At 42.0% G+C, this 25023-nt stretch overlaps 1 protein-coding gene across 1 annotated transcript; it reads left to right on the top strand.

Moving 5' to 3' along the window:
- Window positions 1-14584: 14584 nt before the first annotated feature.
- Window positions 14585-24334, top strand: PRL (prolactin). Its single transcript, XM_033154692.1, has 5 exons — window positions 14585-14665; window positions 17000-17181; window positions 18925-19032; window positions 22402-22581; window positions 23870-24334. The coding sequence occupies exons 1-5, from the start codon at window positions 14626-14628 to the stop codon at window positions 24059-24061; spliced, it is 702 nt and encodes a 233-aa protein (XP_033010583.1). The 5' UTR covers window positions 14585-14625; the 3' UTR covers window positions 24062-24334.
- Window positions 24335-25023: the final 689 nt, after the last annotated feature.

Here is a 25023-nt window from a genome sequence, read left to right as displayed (position 1 = left end):
ATCTGAACAATCAAGAGGGCAGAGCAACAAATGTGCATTTTACCTTTGCACAGTAGACTAGTTTCTAAACACACTTTCTTTCCTGTCCTCCATCCACCCAGGCCTGCAAGAGGCATTCTTAGAGTCCAAGGACACATTCGAGTCAGGCAAAAACACTCAAGGAAGGTGGGAATCAGGGCCCAAGGACAAATAGAGAGGTCTGCATTTGGCTAGAGGTTCCTCATGCCAAGTTTACACTGTCCTTGATAACGATGTTTCTTTAAATGAAATGGTGCCGAACAATTTACATGAATCAATAACTCATTTTTTGATACCAGATACTTCACTGCCCTCAACTTCTCGCCTTCACAGGAATCAATCCCACGGAAAACTGTATCGGAACATTTTTAATAACAACAATAGCAAACTTCAACAACCCTAAGTAATGAATGTCGCCTCTCCTTCCCACCAGATGCAATTACTAGCAAATATATAACCAGGAATGCACGGCCCTGCACACAATCCAAGCTGAGATACTTTGTCAGAATTTACTAATAGATCCTTATTCTTGTTTTCCAGTTTCTAAGAACTATTTAATCACTGAGGAAACCACTTACATTGGACATGATCCAACCAAAGCCAAGCACTTTGGCGTTCTCTTGACTCCAACAGGAATGATAACCATGCGCTTCCCCCCCCCACTCTCGAAAAGCAATAGGATTTGAAGATGCTTAACTCTGGCCATTGTGTTCTAGGCTACATGATGCTTTGTGGGGGGGGGGTTGCAGCTTTACCCCCACCCCTACTTAATATGCATTAACTGGATACACCATTTACAAGATTTTAATTCTAACCATGCATTAATCACATATACTAAGAACTATGATAAGGAACCTGAGCATGTAGCTGTCTCTAGTTTCCATCAAATAATGATAATGATAATGATAATAATGATAAAGATTTTGGGGGAAAGAAATTATCTGTACACCACTCCAGTGTGTTATATGTAGCATAATATGATCCTTAGCTGTGTTTCGCAACATAACTTTAGCCTTGGGTCTTTCTTTAGACTTCTGTGACCATCTATTTCACAAGTAAAATAAATCACAAATAAGCCTCAGGTTTTCTTTCATTTCAGCTTTATAAATTACCCACATGGGGCAGGTATCCTTTGCACTCGTCATGCAAACCCCATCTTGAAAGCCAGAGGGGCCTCTGCCTGCGGATGACACTGATCACTTGATAGCTCCAGCAGCTGGGGGAGGACTGCTTCAGGGGCTGGCTTTCATTAGTCTTGCCACCTGGAGGAGACTGAATCGAAAGAAGGTTTTACTTTATACATATGGAATAAAGGGGATAGGGGATGTACATCCGTTTATTTTGGGTTTCCTTCACTTGTCAACAGAGGTTAAAGTAAATTGTGGCTGTGGGTTAATTCCCCAAAAGAACACCCCATATTGTATCTGTTCCTACCCATTTTTAGCACTGATTGTGCAGGGTTTTGTTTAGCAAATGCATCCGAGTGATGGTTGTACCCAGCTAAGTGTTAGGGCTTTTGTGCTCTTACCACTTATAATGGTATAGTTGCTATTGTTTTTCTCCAGCTTTTTTTTGGGGGGGGGGGAGCATGCTGCCACACAATGTTGTCATTACTCAGCTAGTATTCTGCTTTCCTTCCCATCACAATGGTCCTATTCAGAGAAGGACTAATTTGGACACAACCCTCACAGCCCTTTCACATGATCTGTAAGCCACTTTGAGGATATCAGGAGAAACAGGATAAATCAATCTAGCCATCCAAGCCCTCTCCACAGCAAAACACCCACTTGCTGAATCGCAGCTTACCCACAACTCAGGTTATCTGTGTGGGTGCTGATAAACAATTCCCTCAAAGCAGAAGTGGTTTTTGCAGCGATGTTATCTGTATGGTTCAATGATAGATGGATAGCCCCCAAGGGTAAATCACACCGTCTGAAAAAAGACCTGAGGATCTAGGTCTGAAGGCACACAGTACAGCCATTTGTTGTAACGAAGGAGGTCTTGGGCCAAAATCATGCTGTGGTGGCAGATTTGTATCCCTTTAAATGGAGTCCAGCCCCATTCACAGGTAAAGCAAGGTATGGAATGGGAATGCTGAAGCCAAAGGGGCACAGGCCACTTGTTCATACATTGCAACGAACAGGAATAAAAGCTGTCTCTACATATGTACAAGTGTTTGTGTGAAGGAGGACATAAGTATTGATTTGCACAGTTCACCTATTGTGCAGACAGGTACACCAGTGACACACTTGTTGAATCTTACATGCAAATGTATAAGTGTACAGCTCAACTATTTGGATACACAGATTGCACACTCACTGAACGAAATGTGTGAGCAACCCTATGAGTGTGCAGGGAGGAAGTTCTGAAATGTCCCGTCGTGTCCTGCTATTGACAACCTTTCACTTACAGCTTCTTCCCACAAGGGCTCCAGCCTGGTAAAGAGGTAAATGTCCCAACAGAGAGTTAGATAAATATATCTTCAGGCTTCCAATATGAACAGACACTGCTACTTACTAATGGAACTTAACTATTTTTTAAAATAGAAAACACAGTTGAGACCTAAAGCTTCTAACAACAGCCAGCCAGCACGAACAACAACCAGGGCCCATTCTTTAAATAAATATATATATATAGCATTTGTGTGTTTTAGTTTGTTTTACTCTTGTTCTTAATGTTCATTTTTGAGCTTCTTTTCTATCTGAAAAAATCAACCAATAAATAAAATGAAATGAAAACTTAAGAGTAGACCCGTTGAAAAGAATGGACTTAAAAGTTTGGCATGACTTTAAGTCAGTTTATTTCAATGGAGCTACTGAAGAGTATGGCTTGTCAGATCCAGGGCCAAAGAAATAAAAATGAGGATCTCGTTAAAATGTGGACCTTGCTGTAAGGCTCCAACGCAAACAAGAAGCAAAACAGTGAAAGACACCTCTCTCTCGAGGCTGGCTGCCCTTTCTGCACTTGTTCTTTGCCTCTTCCCTCATAAAAGTCAGAATCATTTGCATTCCAAAAGCAGGAAGAGCATTGGGCTGTTTGAAACTCCTGGCAACCTTGTCTTTGGTGATAGTCACAGGTGCAGGCAATTAACAAACCTGCCCCCAAGATGCGGCCCAGCAGGGTCTCCCTCACAAAACAGTAAAGGGACATCCTAGAACCCAGCTGGCTTACAAACAGAACTGAGGGAAGAGAGGCATTTGCGCCCGTTTCTCTCTTTTCTAGCCCCCATTTTCTTTTGAAATTGAGAACACACGTCGGGAGTCACTTTGAAGCCAAAGTCGCAAAGGCTGCTTGAATGTGATATTATTGATTTTCATACAGTCCTCCTTTCCCGCAATGCGGATGTGCATTTTTGAAACCTGTTTAAGAGGGGGGCCTTTTGATCTGTCTCGTTCACCAGAGCGATATATAGATTTAAAAGTATGCAGACCTGGCGGGTGAAAAGGGATGGTTTGCCTGGCTCGAGACCATGAACCAAAGTCCAGGCCTTGGAAGCTCTTTGCAGCCTCTCTCTCAGCCGAAAGCAATTTTCTGGAATGGGGGAGTCAAAGGTCACCAACTGTCCAAACACAACAATAATGACATTGTGCTCCTATGAGTTAACAAGAGAATAGATATTGTTTTAGAGGTATTTTCTCAGAGCTGGACCCCTTAGAGTAACTAACAAATCCTGAAGGGATTGGGCTGTTGTTTTTCTCCTTTCATGTTTAAATTCTCACAGGCCACAGAGTAGGCAGCACAGAAAGATCGATGCATTTGCAAAATCCATACACACACACCCCTCCAGATCTTGAACCGACAAAAACCAAACTCTGTGCAAACCCCAGTTCTCCAGATGGTTTCACAAATGTAGAAATCCATAAATCTTCCTTTCATGTTTCTCATTTCTGAAAGCGTTTTATGTATTTATCTATCCCTTCCCTCTTTTCGGCTAGCCTTTGGGTATGGGGGCTTGCAAACCCACAGCCATCTCTTTTTAGCTTGCAGTCTGTACTTTTGCACACTCTGTTGGAAACAGCCCATCTAGTCACCAGCAAGCTCCAAGCATGACTTCATCCTTCAGAACAAATTGCTGTGAAAAGCGCTACACAGGAAGGAGGGCTGTAGGTCTATTTTTAAACACACTGCCTGTCTCATAGCTCAAAAGAGTGGTAAGAAAAGTTCAATCATTCAGGGCCTCTCAGTGTATCCTCTCTCCCTTTTGACCAGGCCTCCAGAAGGCAATTCCTCTGCTAGGAGAGCGGGGGTGGGGAAAAGACGGAGAGAAATCCTGAGGAGGAGACAGAGTCCAATTATACTCCATGGCCATAATCCAACATAAGAGGACAGCCTGCCTAATTCTGTTTGGGGTTGGACAATTCAAGCATGCAGGTGCTCATATTCTACAATTTTGTTGCACAGCAGGGCTGCCTCAGTGAGGATTGCTTGTTTGAATTTTACCCTCACATCAACCAAACAGAAAGCCAAGAGTCAGAAAGTTGATTTCCCATCACATGCCTGACGATGTAAACCACATACTGTACTGATTCCTACACTGAAGGGCAGTGGCATAGCACAGGTTGCTGGGGCGGGGCAAATGTTGCACCCCCTTGGTGTACTGGGCAGCTGGGGTGGAGGTGTATACCAGGGGGCACATGGAGCCCATGTGGAGGGTGAACGGAGCTTGCCTCCAATGGGCTCCTCACCCGCTGCCTCCATCCACCTGCTTGCTAGACAAACCCACCAGCCACCGCACCTCAGCTGCCAGGGCTCTGTGCCTGTCCTGGGGGCACCTGATTGCACCCCTTCAAAAATGTTTGCCTGGGGCCATGCCCCCCTGCCCCACTACACTATGCCTCTGCCAAAGGGTGATGTAACATTCACATTTTGTAGACGTCACAAATGACAAACACAGAACATTATCCAATGCACTCATTCTATTTCTGTTTGTGCAATAGAACTTGTGGATGTCCCAAATCTACTCCAGAAGGCTGTCCGAGGGAGGGGGCAGAACAGATGTTGGAGTGGGGAGGGGGAGAGAAGGAAGGAAAGTCCCAATGTGCAGCCAAAGTCCTTGTGATAAGAGAACGAATGAATTGGATGCCACCCAATAGTTTTCAAAAGTCAAAATATTTTGAACATGTGTTTGGAGGAGGTCATTGCTCATTAAAATGACTTCAGCTGATCACTGTGTGGAAGCGATGTGTTGAAACGAAGAGCAATAAAAGGCATCTTTTAGGGGAGGAGACCTGGGGCTTTCCAAACTCTATCAGCCCCAGCCAGCGTGGGGGTTGCAGTCCAGTAATATTTGAGGTGCTACAAGTTCCCCATCCCTGCTCTTGGGGCAAGGATATATAGCCTGGTGTCTGTTAGGAAACTCTACCTCATGGCACACAGTGTGAAATACTGTCCAAAAAGCATGTGGTCTTACATGTTGATAAACTTATTTAAAGGAGCAATCCTACAGCAAGATCTGCTGAGCCAGAAGGTTCCTAGCACAACCAGGCTGCACTACCATGACTCCCCATCCTTAGCTCAGCCAGAGAAACGCCAGCCTATCTCCAGCATCCTGCCAGATGGCTGAGCTGAGCCTGGTGGAAATTAAGCTGGTGTAAACCCTGAAAAGGGGGTGAGAAGGGACTTAGGCTGGATCCTAAGTGAGGTTTTCCATGAGGTTTCTGAAACAAACATTGCACACATTCATTTTGATATGTATGATAGGAGTGGGACTGTGCTAAAGAAGTGGGTTAACAAGGATTTGGAATGAATAACATAGTTAATGACCTGAGATATTTTCAAGATGGTGGAAGGGATAACCCCTAGTGAGCTGTTTGGAAAAAATAACATCCTAAATACTTAAAAGGAATCCTTAAAGACCAACACATATACAAAATGGTTGCTCTGCACCAATCTACCCCCAGTAAACCTAGTCCATGATTATCATTAGGTATCTGCTTTTTACGGGCAATAATAATAATAATAATAATAATAATAATAATAATAATAATATTGTGTTCCCTCCACAGCACCACGCTTTCAACGTTGCAGGCCTCCCTATCCAAGTTCTAGGAAATATGAAATGTATAAGAAGACTGTGAAGGTGAACAAACCCTGCTTTGATGAGATGCAAAAACATTCATTAGAGCAGTGGCTGAAGACGTCGGCACTTATTTAATGAATTTTTACATTCAAAACTGTTAAGCAGCAATCCTATTTAATGCCATTGACCTTTAAAAGAGTAGCTAGCTCTGGGTTATGCTCTTGCTAAAAAGGACACTGTGGTTTCTATCATTTTCATGTCTCCTTATATGTGAGTGCAGAGACATTCTTGCCTTAGACAGCAATTATGGACTCAGGGAATCTCGATTACCATTTTGAAGGGCCACCCTATGCATACTTTGCAGTGATTATTCTCTGCTAACAAAAGGATCAGGGGAACCTGGACCACACAGCTACTGCACTTGGAGGAATAGGCCATTCTCATATCTGTCAACACTTGAAAAACCAGAAGAAATTGATTAGGGTTCTCCTTCTGACTTCAAGCTGGTTCCAACTTCACACTGGACAATAAGCCAGTTGTTACACACTTTAATAAGTTAGGTATGTTTTTAGTATGCATGTACTCATATATATTCTTGCTTTATAAGAGACTTTAATGCCTCCAGTCAAACTTCTAAGTACATTTTTTTTTATCTTTTTCCATGTAAACTACTGCTAAATTTCTAATTTAATGTACTTCTGCTTTGCAAAGCATGCCAGTCCTTAATGCACTTAATCATGTATTACGATTCATTGTTGTGCCCACACTGAGAGGAATCCTCTTTTGATTACTCACCAAAGTAAACATCACAGAACAGCAGCCCTTGGCAAGGGACCAACAGCCAAAACAGGGGGATCTGGGTGCCCCAGAGAGCATGGCAACCCAACCTACTTCTCAAAACACAGGTAGCACCTTTAGAGAACTGAAGGTGGCAGCTCAGCACCCAAACGTCCTAGGAAGCGCAGGCACTTAAAGGTGCAAGCTCAGTCAGCTACCAGATGACAAAGTGTCCATTTGAGAAACAAGTAAATGGATGCTCTTGAGCAGGCATCCCCAAACTCGGCCCTCCAGATGTTTTGGGACTAAACTCCCATCATCCCTAGCTAACAGGACCAGTGGTCAGGGATGATGGGAACTGTAGTCCCAAAACATCTGGAGGGCAGAGTTTGGGGATGCCTGCTCATGAGTATGCTACTCCTTGTGAGTAGATCAAATCCTCAGGCAACCATGTGGCCTGCAGCTGTGCTCTGAAGGATCAGGCTCAAAGGCTGTTAGTTCCAGGCACAGAGTTCCAGGACAATGGGTTGGTACCAGCTCTCTGACTTGTGCATCCCTGCCTGGACACAGACACATTGATTTTGGCCTTTACCTAGATGCTTGTGCTACTCCTGCATCAGACGGCATTTCTGGTGTGGTTCATTGTTAACTTGCAACTGTTCTGCCCGGGCTCCTCCTGCACCTGGGATGAACATTTAGCTTAGAAAAGAACATTCTGCTACTAGGAAGATGCAACAGGCAATGCTAACTTAATCACAGGACTTGGCGTTCCAACACTTCAAAACAAAATGACCTGCAGACCTTCGTCAAAGCCCAAGATGCTCAATTGCCTCGGAACTGAAGGGAACAGCACTTATCCAGCCGGTTACCTATAAGTGTGACCTCAGTCTGGAAGAAAACACCAAGACCAGTACCGACCCAACCACAGGACTAACATCTCTCTGGCCATGCACTGGCAGCCTGTATTCAAGATAACAAAGGGGGAAAAGAAGCTTGAGCAACTGATCTCATGATAGCTGGGGGAGGGAGAATACTAAACAGATACCAGGATATTTGGGCTAGATTGGGGAGAGGCTACGCATCCACCTGGAGCTACAGAGCATGTACAGTTCCAAAGCCCTGTTCCTTTTTCCTCATTCTGAATTCCTAGACTGGCCATCTAGCTTTTAAAACACCCATTCCCTGGAAAGTAATCCCTCCAGTGGGGGGCGCCACCAGAGAATTAATTGCTCTACTGAACTTTATGCAATAAACCTAGTGTTTAGTGTTTAGCCTTTTCATGCATAGGGGAGTCTCACTTGTTTTTCCCTCGCTTGCTTAGTTTGGGTTTCTCGCACAACGCAATTAGAAGAATGCTTAGCTGAAATCAGCATGGGGCAAGGAGGTTGGAGCACTGGCTTCTTCGTAACTTTCTCCTCAACACTTCAGCTAACATTGTCGGTGGCCTTGACCATACTGACTGTGGCTGATGGGAGTCACAGGTCCTCGAACCTTGCAGCAGAAAGAGGCGATGGAAGTCTTTAGAACCTGAGCACTCAATAGATGAAGAGCTTAATGGTGTCTTTAACAGGTCTACCATTAAACCACCACCCTTGTCACTGGAACACTGCCTTAAGTAAAGGAGATCAGAGCTAAGAACATAGTAGGAAAGATCTATTACTAACTTTTAGCACTTAACAAGTCAAGGCTGTGACAAGGGAGTGAGCTGGGGGAAGGAATAAGGAAAGAGCCAGCCCAACAGCTTAGAAGACAATAAAATTTCTGCTGGATCAGGCCAGTGGCCAATCTAGTCCAGTATCCTGTTCTCACAGTGGCCAGCCAGATGCTTGTGGGAAGCCCGTTCCCAGTCAGTTCCACAACACTTACACTTCACACCAGGTTCTGGACGCCACTTAAGATTACATTCCCAGATGCTTCCCCTCTGGTCAATTCAATGACCAACTGTTCTAGAGCACACTCCTCCTCTCAAATGCTGTACAAACAAAGATCTCACTTAATTTGGCCCAGATGGAAGCTCTTCCTTAATGACTACAGGGCCCAAAATGATTTGGCTAGAGGAGTTCCCAGCCAAACAGGATCCAGCAAACATTGCCATAAGAGTGAAACACTGCACTGACATTTTGTGCTGGCTGAATGGTCAAAGCCTCTGCTAGTTTAGGAATGTGGAACTCTCCTTCCCTTGTAGTGAACGCAAAAGCTCTTGCACTTGGTTAAATCCCTTGTACATACGACAGCTTTGGCAATGGCAAGGAAACACCTGCCTTCAATCTTTGATTTGTGTCCCAGGAATGGCCAACAGGCTACTTCTAATGTTAATGAATTAAGATCTAGTTCTCGGTTTAACTTTGTACTTTAGTAATTTACCTCTTTGGTTTGCAGCATGGTATATGAGACACACTTTGGTACCAAAAAGGCAAGAAAAATCTGAATAATTTATCAACCTCTTTTTAAAATAATAATAATGATGATGATGATGATGATAATAATAATAATAATAATATCCAGCACACCACTGTATTTCCTTTTCTTGGGTCCCCCCCCCCCGAGTTGTTGCACTGACCTTTGTGTACAGCAGCAAAGTATTTATTTATTCTTTATCTGTCCATTCTGTGACAATCATTTTGAAAATATACTTTTAAAATGTCAAGATCCTTTATGTGGAGAGGGGTGAGGGGAAGAAACAGCTACTTGCTTTATTTACCAACACACACACACGTACACACATAAATCAAACCAGTCCCCCCACATTCATTTTTTATGAAAGACCCAGATCTCAGAGATTATGGTGAGCAATTAGAATGGAAGAAGCAGACATGACACAGCTGGAGTTGTTTTAGATAAAATCAGAGTAAAAGGGTCGGTATAACTCAAGGTATAATTCCTACTGCTTACATGTAGTGTTCTTTAAAAACCAGTTCCTGACCTTCATTCAGTTCAAATTATTTTATATTCTGGAAGCTATACTGACAAAGTAAGCAAATCAGGGATGAATCCAAGATAAAGGCACAGATTATTAATCTTCTGTCCTATGATAAACAATTATGTAAAGGTGACGTGTGGAAGAGCATAAATGGGAAGACACCTCAGCTCTGTTCATGCACCACTCATGCATAGGACATTGCTGTATTTAGTTTGGCATGGGAAGGGGTGGTTTTAGGCTCACAACAACATCATATCCCCTTCCTTCCCAAACTGTATGGGGAAGAGCTCAGTAACAGAGTATATGCTTTGCACACACACAATGCCCCTGGTTCAAGCCCATCATCTACAGGTAGGGGAGATCCCCATCTGAAAGCTGGGAAAGCTCCTGCCAGTCAGTGTAGGCAACCCTGAGGTTGATGGGCCACAGTTGTTTTGGAAAAGGCCCAAATGTAGGATTAGATGCTTGCTTGTTGTGTCACCTATGCAACCATGCCAGGGAAAGGATAGGGTGCCCTTGGATCTCTAGGATCTAAAGACATCTTGTTATCTAGACATGAACACAGATTTAGTCCTGGAGCTGATGTTGTTAATTTCCCTTCCACTGAAGTCAAGGGGGAGTAGTATGATACTGCTTGACATGTACGGTGTGGCTGTGGCTGTACCTTCTAACGCTACCTCCTGTTCTAGTGTTTGTCCCCAAGACATCAACTCTCTTGGCCCACTAGCTTTTGCTGACAGGTCCAGAGCTTGACCTACCTGCGCAAGCAGTTACAAAATCACTATGGATTCAGAGTTTTGTGTATCCCCATTGCGTAGGTATGGGTGGAAATATTCATTAAACTATCTGAAGTTCTGGACATTAATTAAAATGATTGCTTATTCATTTGATTTCCAAAGCTCTTTCATACGTACTGGGAAAGAAGATTTGGAAACTGGATGAGAGGTGTTGCTGGCTGATATATGCACACAGATGGCTCCTGCACATTAAGGATGCAGGAAGGGACAGGGAGGGGGGAGGAGTACAACACCTTAATAAAGTTTCACATCTGGCAATGAAATATATTTTAAAAGTTCAAATATTAAAGTGACAGTTGTGTTATTTGCTATAGCGCAATGTAACATGCAACACAAATAATTTCCTGAGGGCAAGGATCCTGGAACAGCATTCTGGATGACTAGGGTTGCCAAATTATTATTATTATTATTATTATTATTATTATTATTATTATTATTATTATTACCCTTCCAAAATGTTTTTGCCTACTGTTGTGCCTTTTCCAGCACAGTTTCAGTGAGTTCCACAGCAAGTTGGGTATAAACTCCACAAATACCTTATTGACTTCTTTCTAGTGTCTGCTTTTCTTGCCATTTATTACACTGTTCTTGTTCAATTTGCACTGACTTCAGATTTATTTCTGGGCCCAATTTGAGGTGCTAGTCCTTGTTAGTGTACTTGTGGTTCTTTATTAGTCACTTTTTTCCCACAAAAGTGACACAAAGTGACTAATGTTAAAAACAAGTATAGAAACAAAAGTGAATCAAAACAAGAAAACAAAAAGCTAAACTGCTCAACAATAACATGTGTTAAAGGGCTGATCCAACTCAACCCAACTCACTAAAAAGATGAGCAGAGGAAGAGGCCACACACACACACACACACACTTTAGTCTCAAAATTAACTTCCGAAAGCTAGGTGAATAGAAATGTTTTTGTCTTGTTGTCACTAAAAGCAGATAGTGATGGTGCTAGGCATGCCTTATCATATCTGAAACATTTAATAGTTGAATACTACAATATTTGAAGGTCTGCTTCCCTCCAAAATGTACCTGACCATCAGGTAAGGAAGACTGTGAGATGGGGCCTTTTCAGTGGCAGTCTCCCTGCTAATTGTGGAATTGCTTCCCAAGCAAAGTTAGACTTGCTCCTTCTGAGTGGGCAGCTTAGATACTGTAGTTTTGCCTGGTCTTTAGTGTGTGTTTGAGTTTTAGCTAGTTATAGTTTTGTCTATCTTTTTTATTGAGTCTTTTTAAGTGTGTTGGTGTTTAATTGTTTTCAGTTAACTACTTGTACTCTTCTTAGAGCTGAAAGGCAGTATAAAAATATATGTACACACTGTACATACCTGTATACATCTATATATACATAAAAATACACACTGCATCACATCTGGTATAATATTAAACTTGTTTGTGGTTGCATACAGTCGCTGACCTCATTTCATCCTGGCTCCTCCTAAAGCAGCCCAATTCTTCCATCCCATTAGAGTTTCTTCCTTCCTGTTCATTTCCTCCTTATTTCCCCCAGCTTTCTAAAGCGGTTTCCCTTCTTTCCCTCTTTCAATTAAAAGGGGCAATATTTTATTTTTAAAGAATGATTTACTTTTTTCTAGTTGAGTAGCTTACTTTCCCCCAGCTATCTGAAAGCAAATCGGTAGGCTTCTGCCAGGTGTGTGTATCACACTCAAGTGAAAAGGACATTACTTTCACTTGTTTTCCTGAGCTATATTGGCCTGTGGTACAAAAGAAAAGCCTCTGCAATCTTATTTGAGAGTAACCTCTTAAACCCAGTGCATAGGATGGAGAATATTCTGCGGGGAATATTGAAGCAGAATGGTCTTTCTTCTAGATTAGTTGATCTAGGATACCTTTGTCTCTCCACCCATTATCAGCTCTCACTCTAGCCACCACCAGTATGCTGCCTCCAACAGATTACTCCTCAGGGAATGTGGCCCTCAGGGAAAAAAAGGCTGATCATCCCTGTTCCAGAGCTTACACATATAGAACCCAGAGACCTGAGTAATGTTGGCCAATGGCAGCGCAGCTTTCAACTTAAAACAGATAGGTGTGTGATTCCATCTTTTCTATCATTATGTTCCCAGCATTGACATAAACATTATCTTGATGCATAGACATTACAAGTTCAGCTGCAATGACTAGTTGAAAGTTGAAATGATGGCAGGGCAGGTGTAGTCCTTCTGAACCCAAAGGTAATTAGCAAGTTTAGTAAGTGTGTGTACACAGTGTAGTGCTTCACCCACCATGCCTGAAACACATCATTTGATAAGAGTGTTCAGCTCATGTGAAACAACTGCCGGGCAGCATCACAATGCAGTCACTTTGGACAGCACATTCCAGAGAAGGCACCATTTTCCATACTTCACTTTCCATCTCTGTATGTCATTATAAAAATTGTGTTTCAGTCTAGAAACAAGAGGACATCATTTTATGCTTTTGGGTCCCAGTGTGAAACTGTCTAAGGTCATTATTTCAACACACACCTTTGTTCAAGATAAATATTCTTTTCTAGTGGGTTTCTGTGTGAGGAAGGATTCTTGTGAATGGCCTAAGTCATGTGACAAACTAGTTTGATTCAACCCATTGATTCTATGATTTTTCACTAAGTGTTCATCTACCAAGCAAAACCATACAAACCCACTGGAGCTATCAAGCACTGTTGACTTGAATGTGCAAATGGTTGTGAGCACCCACCCTCACCCTCACTGATTCAGCTGATAATATTTGTGCAGTTGTTAACTATGCACAAGTTCTGTTTAGCCTGGAAAGGAAGAAGAAACCCAGACTATGGGACATTGTCGTTGTGTGTTCCTGGTGACACCCCACATACACACACATACACCAAAAGATAGATTGCCCTGCTGTGCACCAGCTGCAGTTTTGCAATGGACTTCAAGGGCAACCTCCTGCAGAGATCATTACAGTTGTGAAGGCCTAAAGCTCAAAGGCACAAATGATGGCTTCAATGTGTGGTTGCAGAAAAAGAGACTGTCGCCTTCTCACCACATAGAAGTGATGAGAAATAATTCATCCATTCCATGCCCCGACATTCCCTGGTGAATCCTGGCACAGCCATCCCACACTGAAATTCCTTTTTAGCCAAATCTTATATTCACTCTTCAGTTTTATTATTGGATTTGGCTTCAATGAGCTCACACACTACAGTATCCCAACTACAGCTAGAATCTGCATAAGAATGCAAACTGAGAGATAGAGGCACAGGGCTACTAGGACACCAGACACGTCCCAGCAATAAATGATTCCTTACATCAAGTTTCTTCCTGCACATTTAGGACAGTATTTGACACTAGTCCTACACAGAGTAGACCTGTTGAAGTTAATAGACATGCTAAACTTAAGTTCATTAATTTGGATGAGTCTACTCTAAACAGGATCTAGCTGAATGCAACCCACACCTATCACATACAAATAATTATATTATTTTCTCTTAATTTTTATTAAAAAATACCATCAAGAGACACATCATTCTCTTGATGTGTTAATCTTATTGTTGATTATAGTTGACCCCTCAGAATTTGACTAAGAAGATGTTGAATGGTTATCAAATGAAGATCTAAACACATTGCTAGTTTAGGTTATTTTTTTCTTTCCCATTTCTTAGTAGAGAGTTAAACTTCACTATTTTAGTGTACAGTGTTCTTATGACAAGTATATTTTAAAGAACATCCTTTGCATTTCTTCTTCGTAGATATTCTATATCCCCAGTTTCTAATTTCCATTGCCTGTCTGATCAAATTTTGGCAATGACATAAATTTTAAGGTGAATTAAGAAATATCAAGGGCAGTTATAGTTTACAGTATTTTTAAAGCAGGGCATGTGTCTACTCACTCTTTTAACCAGCTTAATTAACTAGTATCCTTCCTGGAGCCCACAAACTCTTGATGAATATGAATAGGCTTATTGATGTTTGTAATTATGAACTTTGAATCCTGTTGATGCGCAAAGAGACCAGCAAAGGGGGAGCAAATCCTGCTGCATTTATGGATGGGCATCAAAGTGTATATAAAGATGGAACCTAAAGGTGACAGCAACCAGATATTCCATCTTCTGTTTGATAAAGCAAGTCAGCAGAGATGGTTTCTACCATGATCAACAAGAAGGTTTCGCTGAAAGGTACGTGTTTTGCCACTCTTTTGGCCTTTCATTTAGATTAAGGGGAAACTTTAAATTTAATAAATTTCAAATCACTCGTAATAGGCATGCATAAGCACACTGCAAATCATTTTGCCACCTCTGTAAGGAAGCAGGGAGGGAATCTTCTTTGAACTTTTGCACAAACTCTTCTAAACGTACTGCACAATGTCACACTGTGCACTAGAGAATATTGTGGTGGATCAATGATCGATTTAGATCCTCACACTATACTTGATGCATTTTCTATGAAGGAGAGCATTGATTCTTCTCAATTCTTATAGCCGAACAACATATTAAACCATAATTTGCTACAATTATGCTCTTCCTTTAAACATAATGGGACATAGTGTAGCATGATGCCTTCACCTTGCTGCAACCCAAGATTCGTTTGGTAACAGCAGCAATCTAACGTAACAAACAGTGCACTTCTATGCAAGTTAAGTCCCACGAGTTTAGTTTAATTTACTCTTATGTAAGTAGGCAAAGGAATGGTATCTGAGAGTACTAAAACTGCATGTGGTGTGGCTTTTCATTCAGCTCAGCAAAGTCTCTCACCTTCTTTTCTTTTTTTTACTCAAAAAAGACTTCTAATGAACTCAAAAGTTTGTTCACAACTTGATGGTGTTTTAATTGGTATTCATAAAAGCATAGCACTACTGTTGCTGTTTGGATCATAACTGTGCAGTTGATCATGACCAATCAGACCCAGCCAGTGTGGTGTAGTGGTTAAGAGCGTTAGACTCGTAATCTGGTGAACCGGGTTCGCGTCTCCACTCCTCCACGTGCAGCTGCTGGGTGACCTTGGGCTAGTCATACTTCTCTGAAGTCTCTCAGCCCCACTCACCTCACAGAGTGTTTGTTGTGGGGAAGGAAGGGAAAGGAGAATGTTAGCCGCTTTGAGACTCCTTCGGTTAGTGAAAAGCGGGATATCAAATCCAAACTCTTCTTCTTCTTCTTCCTCAGTAGAAGTCTTCCAGGTTGAGGTCTAAGACTTGCTTCACACAAATAGCCAGAACACAAGATGTTGAAAATTCTGTGTGAGAGAGAGAGTGTGTGTGTGTACTAATATCAGCAGATATACATAATTGAGGGATGCGGGTGGCACTGTGGGTTAAACCACAGAGCCTAGGGCTTGCCCATCAGAAGATCGGCGGCTCAAATCCCCACAATGGGGTGAGCTCCCGTTGCTCGGTCCCTGCTCCTGCCAACCTAGCAGTTCGAAAGCAAGTAGTTCGAAAGCAAGTGCAAGTAGATAAATAGGTACCACTCCGGCGGGAAGGTAAAGTGTGTTTCTGTGTGCTGCTCTGGTTCGGCAGAAGCAGCTTAGTCATGCTCGCCACATGACCCGGAAGCTGTACCTCGGCCAGTAAAGCGAGATGAGCACCGCAACCCCAGAGTCGTCCGTGACTGGACCTAATGGTCAGTGGTCTCTTTACCTTTACCTAAACATAATTGAGGTTCAGAGCAGAGGAGGCTATTTTATAGCAGGTCAGCCAATCTGTCAACACAGGCCAGTATTGTCTTGTCTACTCTGCCTAGTTATGGGTTTCTAGAGTCACATTACCTATACCTCAACTTGCTACTGGCAATGCCAGGGATTGAACCCTGGGACCTTCTGCATGCAAGGCGTGTGCTGTACTCCTGAGCTATGGCTTCTCCTAAGAATGGATCCATATCATAGTACATTTATTATAGACTTGTGCCTTAAAGCATAGTTTAGGCAAATATAAAATCAAAAGATTTGCGTTTCACCAATCAGTTTGTTTGCTGCACTCTTCTTGAATAGCAAGGGTATGGGGACCATTTATAAGCAGCATACAGATTTATAAGATATTTAAGATTTGGAAAGGTATAAGCAGTGTTTGCAGAACTATACCTTCCCAAGGCATCCAGGAGCCTTTTGAATGCATTCCAGTGTGCTACAGGTTTTTGATTTTGTTTTTTTGTAGTCCCATTACATATGCAGAAGAGTTTAAACAGCACAGCTGCTGAAAATTTGCAGACATAATCCCAGGACAATCAAAATCTTGGGAGTGACCTCGCCACCCTCCTTCAAATTTAATTTAAATGCCATATGTTTGTAGGGAAGGAAGCAACCCTTGGGAAAAGCCAGAAAGGGGCGCAACCTATCTTTCCACACTCTTAAATTTATGCAAACACAATTATATATCTATAAAAAGTTGGGTTTCCTCACACATGGTGGTTTAATGAAGTTAAGCATTAAAGGAGGAGGCAGAATAATGTGGAAAGTTTCCCACTCACTTTCTGGATTTGATGGACACCTGGTGTTGTTGTTCTTGTTTACCTGAACAGGTGTGTTGCTGGCCATCCTGGCGATTACTAACGTTTACCTGTCAAGGAAGGGTGTAACGTCATCACCTATTTGTCCCAATGGGTCTGACACTTGCCAGGTCTCTCTTGGGGATCTTTTTGATCGTGCTGTCAAACTCTCACACTATATCCACTCCCTGTCTTCGGAAATGTTCAATGAATTTGTAAGTACCCAAGCTGTTCTTGCCATATACTTTTCTACAAAATGAACCCCAACTAAAAGATGACATGAAGAAATAGGGGTGGGGGAAAACTCTCTAGCAAAGGGAAATCGGTGGCTGCCTTTCTGTTTGCTTCTGCTTCCCTTTCAGAACAGAAAATCACACAAATATGGTGCTAAGTACTGTTATGATTATTAGGCGGTATTTGGGCGGTATTTGACTAAGACATGCTCAGAGAAATCAATGGGCTTTGTATGCTATTTTTAGACAACCTTTCATCCTGTAGGACCCCAGAGTGCAAGTAAGACTATAAATGCAAACAATAACATTAAAAACCACAACATCCAGCCATTCAGCAGTTGATATGAAAATTGACATCAAGGCTTACGCCACCTTCTATATACCAGAGTGAAGAACATCAGTTCCTACAGTCACAGGAAGGGAGTTATAACTACCTTAAGTCCACCAATGTCATCCTCTCTTGAGAATGACTTGGTTGGGTACCACCCATTATTTGGAAAGGCCAGTTGGATAAATCTACCTTGAATTTATACTGTGGTACCTTGGTTCTCAAACTTAATCCGTTCCGGGAGTCCATTTGACTCCCGAAACCGTTCAAAAACCAAGGCACAGCTTCCAATTGGCTGCAGGCTTCCTGCACCCAGGAAGCAGAAACCATGTCAGACGTTCAGCTTCCCAAAAATGTTCGCGAACTGGAACACTTATTTCCGGGTTTGTGGCATTCAAGCCAAGGGGTGTGTGGGTGTGTGTGTGTGTGTGTGGGTGTGAAACATTTCTTCACCACCCTTCATCCGAGGATCACAGGGCAGTTTACAATATAAGACCATACTCATATGGTAGCCAAGTATGATTGAAATAGGAATAAAGACTCACAGGTTCTTTTGTGTATCATCATCGAAGCCGTATAAACTGTCCCAACTATATTAAGTCTTAATTAATAATCTTTAATTTTTCTAAAGCAGTATTAAGTATTGAGGAGAAAGCTATGCACACTTGAAATGAGTTTCAGCAAGATAGTGTATTTAAGGCTTCAATTGCAGATGAGGGAATGCAGGAATAAAGATTCAGGATTTTGCTTCAACACACCTTTTGCTCCTGCACACCTTAAGACACCTTAAGTTTAAGAAGTGGGAGTAAGGCAGGTTAGGAGGTCTTCTTCAATAGGTCCAGCATACCAAAGGAAAGAGACGCTCTTAGGAGTGACAACAGCAACAGATGGGAGTGAGTGAATAAAACACTGCCATTTATACTCAGAAACCATTTAGAGGAGCAAAACAAAGTAACAAAGGGTTTTCTGAGTGGAATGCTTTGTAGGAGAGAAGCAATTAAAAGACCCAGGCACTAGAGTTGCTTTGGAGTTTGGCAGAGAGATGTTGAGAGAGAAATGTTCATCCCACACTACTCAGTGGGATCACTGTCTACGGATCACTTTACAAAACAGAGACCCTCTTATTTATAAGCAGATTATGGAGAAACCTGATCCCCAAAAGTGATTCTTTCCACAGTAGAGTTTAAAGCAAATTACATTTGACACAGTCTTAGAGGAGCGTGTAATAAGTTTCTGATACGAAATTAAAGCCCTGCATAACTGAAGGATACCTGTACATTTCACACGAGCAGCAACTGCAAAGAAGAAGTAACTTCTGATTATTATTTCTTCTTACTACTACTTATTCTTTTTTCCTTGTTATCTACTGTACTAAGTCTGATTTTTCTTATCTTCAGGATGAACGCTATGCTCAGGGCCGAGGGTTTATTGCGAAAGCCATTAACAGTTGCCACACTTCATCCCTAACCACTCCTGAAGACAAGGAGCAAGCTCAGCAGATTCATGTGAGTTCTGCCCATTTGAATGAAAACAGAACAAGGAACAAGCACATGAGTAGCTTAGATTAGAAGGTCTACATGACTCAGTCCAAAGGCGAACAGAAGGAAAGGGGGACACATTAAGTGGCCATAGGAAGTCTTGCAAGGCATTAATCTACAAGGCATTAATCCATGGCTGGATCCAGGGCCAGGATTATTTTAATTTAGTCCCCACTGTAATCAGTGGGAAAAGTTAGCAATACCTTGGGTGGGTGGAGCCAGCAGGTTTGATTTTGATTTGATTTTGCTTTATTATATTTCTGTACCGCATTTCATTCAAATGAATCTCAAAGCAGCTTACAAACAATAAATAACAATAATATAACAGAGCATCACAAATGCAGCATAAATAATATAATTAACAAATCATCAATGAAATATTTACAATTATTTAACAAAGCGGCAACTAAAAAAATAAGCTAAACGCCACAATTGCAGCAAAAGTCATATTATACACAATCACAGCAAAAGTCATATTATATTAACAAATCAATACAGCATTTAGAATCCATAAAACAACATTTTAAAAAATAGCAACTAAAAACAACAAGCTAAGCACTGTTAAATTAATAGACTCACGCTCCACACCCCCAACACTCTATTCAGTTCACAATAAAAGACACATCATGCCTGTTGTCAAGCCAGCTTTGCTAGATGCTGTGCTGGCTGGGGTCCTCAGGTAGTGAGCCATCGTGGAGATGGTGAGCATACTGCAAGGTGGATGTTAACTCCAGGTAGCCTGCTCTGGCTCTGTTGCCCACGTCGCTCTCGGTAATCGGAAGATCCATCCATAGTCAAGGAAGTCTGGGGCGAGCCTGTCCCTCTGGAGTGGCAAGGTGGAGCAACGGGTGTGATGCCTACCTCTCTACAGTCAGCTACATTCCAGCCATGGAAACGTCATGTCTCAATCTTCCATCCTGACAAGCAAGAGGCATTATCATAGTGCAAGGGGACGTTCTTGCTAGGCAAAAGAACTTGAGGACATGAAAAAGAGATGGTGAGTGTTGTGGCCTGGGGTAGATGTGTGGCCGGTGGAAAGTCCCCAAGCCTGCCCTTCAGGCCTGACATCTATTCCGTTCCAAGAGGTGTGACTTTCTGGTAAAGGAAGGCAGGAGTACAATTGACAAAGGCAAAGAGAGAGGAAGAGTGGTGGGTACCAACTGTCAAAGGTGTATAGTGTGTCATATAATTTCCCCCAGTATGTCAGCTTCTAAAATTTAATAAGCATCTTATTAAAAGAATTAATTTTTAAAAAGGTAAGTTTGTAGTCCATACACTTGTCCAGGTAATTAGAATTTGTGGGAAAATTACTGGATGTATTTGCAAATGCTGAAGTAGCACTTAGCACCAAAGCTGTATTGATTCCCAGGCAATAGTTTTCTTTCTAAGTTCCCTTTATCCACTGAATAATCTGCCTCCTCAGAAACCAAGCCATGAGACACAGCCCTCTCGCTATTTGTATTGGCTAGAGAGCTGATGCGTGAGCATTTGAACTTAGCAGTGTTGCAGTTCTCCAGACCTATGAAGCGCGGAAGGGTTCAGCCGCAGGGTACGTGTATTTTGCCACAGTAAGCAAAGTGAAAAGTGTTGGTGTCGACATTAGAGAGGTCTCAAGGGCAGCAAAATGTCTAGGAGGATCCCAGGAAAGAAAAAGCCCCTTTGATCTTCCGGCTCACCCCAAGCAGTGGCAAAGTTTCAAAAGAAATCTCCCCAGAAGCAAAACACTTCAAAGGGGAATCAGACCCATGCCTGGGCATGTTTGCCATGCTATACGTAGACATAAAAATGCTTTGGATAAGGTATTAAGTGGCCTACCACAGATTTCATCTTCCATTATGTTTTCAAATATTTTCCAGATCCCGTATTTCTAAAACTGTCTCATTAATGCTTAAACCAATCATCAGATTAAAGGGCATTCCATTCAACAAGGCTGAACAAAGCAGGTGTCTACCAGCGCTGGAGAGTGCATGGACAGTTTATTGATACTGTGTACTTAGGGGATTCTGTCACCTAGTTAGCCCAAAGATATTATTTCCATTTATTTATTTAAAAAAATATTTCTCTACCACTCTCTCATAGAATATCAGGGAGGTACACAGTGCGTATATGAAAACATGTAAAAGCTATGAAAAACAGAGCTATCATTAAAGTAACTGGCCAGTCTAAAGGATTTAAACAGCTGCATAGGCCTGTCAGCATTTTAAAAGTCTCCAGGAAATGTTTGGAAGTCAAAAGCAAGAATGCCTACTGAATCTCTCACAGCATGAAACCAGTGACACTAAATGCCCAACTTCTGGAAATACTTTACAAAGTCTGGTGGATTGGTTCTAGCACTATCTGGAAGAACAGCAAACAGATAACAACAACAGCAGCAGCAGCAGCAACAACAACAACAACAACAACAACAACAACAACTGTTGCTGCTGCTGTTTTCTGCTGCCATTCCTCTTGGAGGAGCCAAAGATGGCAAACACCAAAACGATACACAACAACAACAACTGTTGCTGCTGCTGTTTTCTGTTGCCCTTCCTCTTGGAGGAGCCAAAGATGGCAAACACCAAAACGATAAAACAATTACAGTTAAAAATTAAAAGGTATTATTTAAAACCACTTAAAGCCACTCATATATGTTAAACAGTCACATACACTCACAGCTAATAATTTCAGGGTTACATAGGCGCCATCAAGCGCCTATGTAAACAGGGACAGACACAACTCACCAGGAAAGACATTCTACAAATGGGGAGCCAACACTGAGAAGGCCCTATCACACTCACAGGTCAACATCAACCAAGCGGCAGCCTATAGAGTGTAACCACTAATCCAGCCTTCCCTCGAAACAAAATAAAAAAATTCCTTCCAGTAGCGCCTTAGATACCAACTAAGTTCGTTATTGGTATGAGCTTTTGAGTTCATCCACACTTCTTCAGATACCTGTTGATCATTGGAGCCAAGGTGGTTGGTATTGAGGGAGATGCTCTTTTACGTACTTGGGTTCCAAGCTGTTCAGGACTTTGTACACCTGTATGAACACCTTGAATTGAGCCCAGTAGCTCACTGGCAGCTAGTGCATGACACATGGTCCCATCGGGCTGCCCCACTTACCATCCTAGCAGCTGCATTCTGCACTAGCTGTAACTCCAGACAGACAGTCTTCAAGGGCAACCCCAACCAGGGTTCATTACAGTAGTCCTGGCAGGAGTCCAGGACAACTGAGGTCATGCTAGAAGACTGTTAACAAGTAAGTTTAAAAAATGACTTGCTAGGATTATCTGTCTCCTGTGTAAATCTTGTGGCATTGTTTAACAAGACATAATTTGGTTTTCTAATGTGCAGCACGAAGACCTGCTAAATTTAGTGCTGAGTGTTCTCCGTTCCTGGAATGACCCTCTGATACATCTGGTCTCGGAGGTCCAAAGAATCAAAGAGGCTCCTGACACCATTCTCTGGAAGGCCATGGAGATTGAAGAGCAAAACAAACGGCTTCTGGAGGGCATGGAGAAAATAGTTGGGAGGGTAAGTAGAAAGGACCTGGGAATAATTCTAGCTGCATAGGACACGGACAGTATTCTGCAGAATCCAGCGTTCTAAATTATTCAATGAGCCTGGACAAGTGCTCCAAACACACACTTTCAGATGGTCAACCTCCATGAACTGGAAAATGACAGAAATGACAACAAGGAGGTGATAAGCTACCATAAGCCCTAGATTGCTTATGTCCAAATGGGGGCAAGTTCTATCATTCATTCTGCCAGTTATGCAGGATTCTTCTTCTTTTTAACACCCTTCTCTATTTCCTTCCCTTGAACTAATTACACAATATCAGGTGGAGCACTACAGCAATCTTATTCTTTCCTTTAATAATAGTGTGTTCTAGGAAAGGCTATACCCCACTATTCTATAATTAACATGTCTCTTTGGAACTCTCTCTCTCTTCCCCCTTTAGGTTTCTAAATCAGTGTTTTTAGGGCCTATTGCTCAATTTGAAAACAGGCAATACAAGTTGATTGTAACTTCTAGATCTGTGGCCCACCAGATGTTGTTGGATCCACCTCCCAGCCAGCACGGCCAATGCTCAAGGGTGGTGGAAGCTGTAGTCCAAAAACATCTGGAGGGACACAGGTTCCCCACCCCAATTTGGATGGTTTCCTTGGATGGAAACAAGATAATGTTTTCATCTCTTCCCTACTCCAGATATTGGCTCCAATCCAACACAGTTAAAACTATTCAAGCCTATAGATTTCAGTAAATTAGGAAAGCTGCAACCATTTGGGTGCACAAATGCTGCTAGCTCCCAAAAAAAAGTCGGTGTGCTTTCAAAACAAGGCAGCTATCTTTTGGACAAAGGAATTCTAATTTGAGTGCTATATTTAAAGTTCTGTTCTCATGCCTGAATACTTCCATATCACCCAAGGGAGTCACTGTTTCATCATGAAAGCCAATAGTACAGCATTCTATTTACAGATACATACATATAAATCATGGGAAAGCACTTTGCACAACAGAGTTGCAATGTAAATGAGTAATAATCATGGAGATCAATTCAAGTGCTTGAAGCATGAGCTGTTTCTTTCTTCTTTTACTGTCTGGAGCAAATACATTGTTCTCCCTGTCAATATAGTTTTGTTTTTTTTTGCAATTCCATTTGGCTTTCTTAAAACCTAAGCAAGGATCTTCTCTCATCTCAAACAAATACTGGGCAACTCTTTAAGTGTTAATGTTATAATTCTCTAAATACTGATCTGATACAGACATTGTCTCTGGGATGCTTGCTAACGATACTCATTTTTCTCTTCTTTGTTAGGTTCACCCAGGTGACCTGGGTAATGAAGTCTATTCTAGATGGTCGGGGCTGCCATCTCTGCAGCTGGCTGACGAAGATTCTCGCCTCTTTGCCTTCTACAATCTGCTGCACTGCTTGCGCAGGGACTCACACAAAATTGACAGCTATCTGAAACTCTTGAAGTGTCGCCTCATCCATGACAGTCACTGTTGAGCAATTGGAGCTAGCACCTAACAACTTCAAAATGACCTGCTCTTAGCCTCATTGCTTTTCACTGCCCATTGCAAGCCTTAGGCAAAAATTCATCCCATGGTACAATATTTATGTCCATGTTATTTTTCCTTTTGTGAGATGCAAACCATTTGTTCGTGTCTGAAAACTCTCAGAAAAGCCATTCTTTTCTGTTAAGAGTACCTTACTGTCTGCTTTAATCACAGAGATATGCAAACCATGCAATAAAAACATAAAAATACTGAAATATAAAAATGTGTTTGAAATTGAACTTGGTTTTCCTTCCTCCTTTGGTTACCAACATCTGGGGACTTGTGGCCAGAGACTATAGAGCTTGTGTACAACTGATGCTCCACTCAGCCAAGGAAAGTAAGTGTAGATATATTTTTTCCAGAAGCTGTACTGTCTACCATCAGGAATATCAGAAACTATTCTTTGTAAAGAATCTGGGTGGACAACAATTAAGGCAAGAATAGACTGTGCTCAGTTAAAGTATATTTTTAAAAATTGCTACAATGCCTACAGAGCATTTTCCTGCTCTGTGCTATATGGAATTGGATGATAACAAACTCTGGAAAGCAGCTTATCAATATGTCTTGGAGCAGACTATTATTACTATCCAGAACAGAGCTCTGCTTTGACCTTGAATAGCTGCCAACAAAAGGGATTGGCTCTTGTGGGTAGAATCCAGAAGGGACCTGCAAATAATTAGAAACATCAACTTTGCCCCTTGGTATTAGCTCTTAAGAACAGAGCATTTTAGAGCTAGTTACATGTCCAACTTTCACCAACTTCCTTAAAAAACACTTTTATTGAACTGTGTTTCCAAGTGATGACCACTGCAGTCTTGGATAGCCACCACAAGGTCCCATACACAGACAGATTTTGCATTTGTGGCCAGCCTCACTAACCATCTGTTAGCAGGCCCTGTTATAGAGACCCAA

This window comes from Lacerta agilis, chromosome 7 (assembly GCF_009819535.1).
Source record: "Lacerta agilis isolate rLacAgi1 chromosome 7, rLacAgi1.pri, whole genome shotgun sequence".
NCBI lineage: Eukaryota > Metazoa > Chordata > Lepidosauria > Squamata > Lacertidae > Lacerta > Lacerta agilis.
The sequence above is the reverse complement of the archived record's forward strand: the minus strand, read 5'-3'. Positions and strand labels throughout refer to the sequence as shown.